This window comes from Aethalodelphis obliquidens, unplaced genomic scaffold (assembly GCF_003676395.1).
Source record: "Aethalodelphis obliquidens isolate GAN/ISIS:26980383/991018 unplaced genomic scaffold, ASM367639v1 scaffold2, whole genome shotgun sequence".
Taxonomy (NCBI): Eukaryota; Metazoa; Chordata; class Mammalia; order Artiodactyla; family Delphinidae; genus Aethalodelphis; species Aethalodelphis obliquidens.
The window spans coordinates 21105867-21111866 of record NW_020837946.1 but is presented as its reverse complement, the minus strand read 5'-3'; the positions used below and the strand labels follow the sequence as shown (position 1 = coordinate 21111866).

At 43.0% G+C, this 6000-nt stretch overlaps 1 protein-coding gene across 1 annotated transcript in view; it reads left to right on the top strand.

The window, feature by feature from the left end:
• The window catches only part of TMEM169 (transmembrane protein 169), a 4399-nt gene extending 2184 nt beyond the window's left edge, over nt 1-2215 (top strand). The window contains exon 2 of the mRNA XM_027122035.1: nt 1061-2215. Within this exon, the coding sequence (XP_026977836.1) occupies nt 1061-1683 (623 nt within the window). The 3' untranslated portion in view covers nt 1684-2215. The remainder of the gene's footprint in view (nt 1-1060) is intronic.
• The last annotated feature ends 3785 nt before the right edge of the window (nt 2216-6000 follow it).

Here is a 6000-nt window from a genome sequence, read left to right as displayed (position 1 = left end):
AAACAGCCACTCTTTGGCCATCCCAGCAGTGAGATTGCAGGTAGTGAAACAGCAAAATCCACAGTCCATAGTATGTGAAGTGTAGTCTAGAAGTGGAGGATGGGAGGAGGGTAGTGGTGGTGACGATGGTGATGCTGGTGGTGGTGATGCTGGTGGTGGTGATGCTGGTGGTGGTGGTGGTAGTGCTGGTGGTAGTGGTGGTGATGCTGGTGGTGGTGGTGGTGGTGACGATAGTGATGCTGCTGGTGGTGATGATGGTGATGCTGGTGGTGGTGATGATGGTGATGCTGGTGGTGGTGATGGTGGTGATGCTGGTGGTGGTGGTGGTGGTGATGATGGTGATGCTGGTGGTGGTGATGGTGGTGATGCTGGTGGTGGTGATGCTGTTGATGGTGATGCTGGTGGTGGTGTTGGTGATGATGGTGATGCTGGTGGTGGTGATGCTGGTGGTGATGCTGGTGATGATGCTGGTGTATTTTTGTTGGGGAATGTGTGTGTGTTGTGCGTGTGTATGTGTGGTGCCTGTGTGTGTACAGAATTTGGATATGAAGGCTGGGATGTCCACCAGCATATGAGGAGGACCCTCTCAGAGAAGCATGGGGTTAGGAATGAGGAGAGAAGAGGGGTGGGCTGCTCATCAGTATAACACACACACAGCACCACCTTTACACACAGTAGCTGATACTCAGAAACAGTATTTTCACAGCACTTGTAAACTAGAAATAAGGTCACTATGAAGTGGTGTCTGTGGTAGAGTTCCTCACTCCCCTCCATATCACAGACATGACAGAGGCCCAGAAAAGTGGAGAGAGGATGAGAAACAAGTTTAACCTGCTTCAGGGCCCTGATGTGAGAGTTTACCATGGGAGTACTAATCCCTCCCCTGAGGGAGACCCATTCAGTCCATCGTGGAAACACTGATTTCGTACCATGTCAGGGTGTACCGTGTCAGGGGCTATAATAATGGACATTCTTGTACTCGGCTCCAGTCTCAGAGGATGACGCTCTGATGAAATGTCTACTCTTCTGATCTTGACTTTCCCCTTTTTATGCCCTGCAGGTATGTGGAACATGCCTGTGGACAGCCGCTATGTCACATTAACTGGGACCATCACCCGAGGGAAGAAAAAGGGGCAGATGGTGGATATCCATGTCACGTTGACAGAGAAGGAGCTGCAGGAACTCACCAAGCCTAAAGTGTCTTCAAGGGAAATGGCACCTGAAGGCAGAAAGGCCTGCCAGCTGGGAGCAGACCGTGGGCCCCACGTGGTCCTCTGGACGCTTGTCTGCCTGCCTGTGGTTTTCATCCTCTCCTTCGTGGTCTCTTTCTACTATGGCACCATCACCTGGTACAATATCTTTCTTGTGTACAACGAGGAAAGGACCTTCTGGCACAAGATCTCATGTTGCCCCTGCCTCATTCTCTTCTATCCAGTGCTCATCATGGCCATGGCCTCTTCCCTGGGCCTCTATGCTGCCGTGGTCCAGCTCTCATGGTCCTGGGGAGCATGGTGGCAAGCTGCCCGGGACATGGAGAAAGGCTTCTGTGGCTGGCTGTGCAGCAAGCTGGGTCTGGAAGACTGTTCTCCCTACAGCATTGTGGAGCTGCTTGAATCTGACAATATCTCAGGCAATCTGTCCAACAAGGATGCCACCCAGGAGGTAGAAACATCCACTGTCTAAACTCCCAACAACTTACTTGATTCTCTGGTCTCAGTAGCTGTATATCATCTTCCAATTTCAGAATATTCCTTCTTTAAATTATTCCTCCCCCGCCTTCCCCCGTACACAGTTCTTCTGGAAAATTTTAGCTCACACTGATCTGTCCTACCATCTTGTTGGTTTCCAGGAGGGCAGAAAACAGAAAAGCAATCTGTGCCCAGATAGTCCATCCAATGGATAAACTCTTCTTCATTCCTTGACCTAAGATGACCATTTTTCTGAGACAAGGGAGCTCAGGTGTGTGTCAGTTCAGGAGCTTGGAGGTGTTCCTGGTGCCTGGAACCCAGGGGAGATGTGACTAAATGTGACAGGGAGAATAAGGAGGCTCACGGGAGACCCAAGTCCACCAATAAGATAATAGATAGGGATGGAGTGAAATATTTAAGAAGCAGGCTGCAACAGTGTAGCAGAATGTAAAGATATGTGTGTATCACTTAGATTTTGATTTATATATTAAATATAATTAAAATCCAAATATCAGTAGTTTAAACAAGATAGAGGTCAGTTTCTTTCCTGTATAGAAGAAGTCTGGAGGCAGACCATCAGGGAAATTGATGAAGTCATTAGAATCCCAGGCTTTTTTTATTCACCAACCCTCACTGCCTTTATCCTCAACACCCAGTGCTGACTACATCTCCAGTCATCACATCCCTGTTTCGGATAGAACAGAGGAAAGGGCAACGAAGAGCACATACACCCTCCTAGGCTAAGGCGGCTTCTCAGAAGGCCCCCTCAACACTTCTTGTATCTCATTGGCCAGACGGTAGTCACATGACCTCACAAGCAAGAAAGGCTGGGAAATGTAGTCTTTTGGCCGGGCGGCTATATTCTAAATGTTTGGGTTCTGCTAATTTAAGAGACAAGGAAATAATGGCTATTTTGGTAGGCAAGTAAGAATCTCTGGCTCACAGAGATTAAATACATTCAGATCCAAAACTGCGAGTACAGTTTTATTTATGTATGTATGTATTTATTTATTTAAGCCTAAATACTACACAGAGAATTTATACATAGATACTAGCTACATATACTATGCATAAACCACACGTAGATATTAGCAACTCATGTATGTTGCAATTAAATATCTATAATGCCATGTGGTTTCAGGTTTTTTAGAAAGGAAGAGTGAATAGTTGAATACAATTATATCATAGTGGCATAGCTTTCTTCCCGGTAGTGAAGGTGGGCCTGTGTGGTGATATTTAGTTTAATGTACAGATGAAAGACTGCAAAGGGAGGCATTGCATCTGTCAGACTTTACCCCAGCAAGGTCAGCAGCCCCAAGCACAAGAAGACAGTTAGCTTTGTGTGGTTTGTCAAAACTCACTCAGAGCCTCCCTCACTCAGAACTTTCTTCTCACAGCAAACACAGTCTTTGCTGTGCTGAAAAGCTTGGGTCTTCATGGACGCTGAGTAAACCAGATGGATCCAGATCAATAGATTCTGAACTTTCAAAAAATATTCCTGAGGGTCTCTCCAATTTCAAAAAAATCAAATCCTAAGAGGTCAAGCAGATTTTGGAGGTTTGAGTCCTTATAAGAATAGCTGGTGCCCTATTCATGGTTCATGTCTCAGGAAGAAGCTGTTGAAAGAACTGCTGTGAATCAAACCAGATGGGTCAAGCAATGCTGTCCCACGGAAGGCCAGGACATTTGCCTGATGCACGGTGCTGTACTCCACCTTCAGAGGAAACCCCTCCTTTTTAAAAATAACTATTATTAGTTTGAGAAAAAGAACAACAATTGTGTCCAACACGTTTGAAGATAATGTTGGTGCTCTCTGGTGCTTTTACAGAGATATAAACAATTGAAATGAAGACAAAGAAAATAAAAATAAAATCAGATTAACGTTTGCTCACTTTGTCTTTGAGTTTCTCCAAAATTGCTTTGAACGCTACAGTGTTCAGAAAAGGTTGAGCGTGGTGACTATTTTATATATGTATAATGATCTTAATATGGGTCCTTATGTCTTGACTCTTCCCATAGACCACCAATTTATGAGGATTCTGTTTAGCTGGATTTGTTCCACAGATCACAGATTTACCTAAGCTTACATTAGGAAGTTGCAGCCACATTTGTCACATTTTTTTCGGGGGTTAAGGAAACAAATGGCCAAGGCGAAAAACAGTCATGATTAGAACAAGGATAAGATGTCCCTGGCAGAATGAAGGAGGGTGGGGTCAAGGTAAGGAGCATGGGATACCTAGGTGAAGTTGATGTAATCCTCACCCTAATTGGGCTCGCCACCTAGTGGAAGAAATAGGCTCATAAAATAAAATCATTTCAAAAGGGCTCAGAGAGGTATGTAAAAGCCTAGACCTGAGGAAGGAAAACTTAACCAAACAGACCTAAAGCAATCTCATCCTTGCTGTCAGCAAATACCTAGAGAATTTTAGAGGAGAAATTAGAGAGTTAAATGCCATACTTGAACATTCTGTTAGCTCATAGTTACCTACTCTTCATGGTGAATATCAGGAAGGAGGACTATGCTTTCCAATTGCTCTGCAGCCATAATATTCTGAGCTTGGTAAACCATGTCTGATCCAGTATGATAATGCCAATGTTCCCAAGCCATCTTGTCCATCGACATTAGGCAGCGCCCTTCATTTCAAGTCCAAGGGGACCAAAACCCCTGTTATCCATGATTTCTAATAAAACAAGGTTCTAAATCTTAAGAAGAACTAATTTTAGATGACTTGAAAGTTTCATTGTGTCATTGATACCAGGCCACCTAGGGCTTAAGTTTTACAGTGTTGCAAATGATTAGTGGCCAACATCAGAAATTTTACCCTCCTTGAATGTAAATTGGTGCAGCCACTATGGAGAACAATATGGAGGTTCCTCAAAAAACGAAAAATAAAATAAAATAAAATAACGAAAAATAGAACTACCATATGACCCAGCAATCCCACTACTGGGCATATATCCAGAGAAAACCATAATTCAAAAAGACACATGCACCCCAATGTTCATTGCAGCACTATTTACAATAGCCAGGACATGGAATCAACCTAAATGTCCATCAATAGAGGAATGGATAAAGAAGATGTGGTACATATATACAATGGCATATTACTCAGCCGTAAAAGGAATGAAATTGGGTCATTTGCAGAGATGTGGATGGACCTAGAGACTGTCATACAGAGTGAAGAGAAAAACAAATATCTCATATTAACGCATATATGTGTAATCTAGAAGAATGGTATAGATGATATTTGCAAAGCAGAAATAGAGACAGACATAGAGAACAAACATGGATACCAACGAGGAAAGGGGGGGCGGTGGGATGAATTGGGAGATTGGGGTTGACGTATATACACTATTGATACTATGCATAAAATAGATAACTAATGAGAACCTACTGTATAGCTCAGGGAACTCTACTCAGTGCTCTGTGGTGACCTAAATGGGAAGGAAATCCAAAAAAGAGGGGATATATGTGTACACATAATGCTGATTCACTTTGCTGTATGGTAGAAACTAACACAAATTGTAAAGCAACTATATTCCAAGAAAAATTAATTTAAAAAAAAGAAAATTTCCCCTCTTCAATTAATTTAATTACTAACATGAGCCTGTTGAAATACTTTCTAGGCCCAAGATGAAGCCACTCCTGCCTAGGTGCCACATCAGCAAACCAAAACTTAGGTCACTTTTGCAACCCTTTACATGTTCTGCTTGACCAGAAATGTAGTACAATCATCCCTGGCATCAGTGGTGGATTGGTTCTAGGACCCCTGTGGAGACCAAAATCCACAGGGATGCTCAAGTGCCTTACATAAAATGGTAGTACAGCCGGCCCTCCATATCTGTGTTCTCCATCCTCAAATTCAATGAACCAGGGGTTGAATTTGATCTGCAGTCGGTTGAACCTGCGGTTGCCCAACCCATGCATATGGTGGGCCGACCGTATATCCAGTCAGCCAACCCCCAAACAGCAAGGCAGCTCGGGCTCTATACTTCTTTCCTTGTTCCTTCTTGCTCCAAACAAGGCTGACTATGTGGCCGCAGCCAATCCGATATTTTCTATTTTTCTCTTCCTTATTCGTTATTATCTATCCTGTAAAAGCTTCCTGCCTTTGTCTCATTTTGTTGTCCTTTGAATGGAAACAGTCTGTTTCATAAAGTGTTAAATAAAATTTGTATCATTGAAATTGTCTTCTTTAATCATTTTTAACAAGCATTTTACATGTTTTTTTTTTACATGTTTTTTTAATGGTATTTTAAAATCACATAGACTATGGTACATCACCACTCACATCTTTCTGGGATATAAACT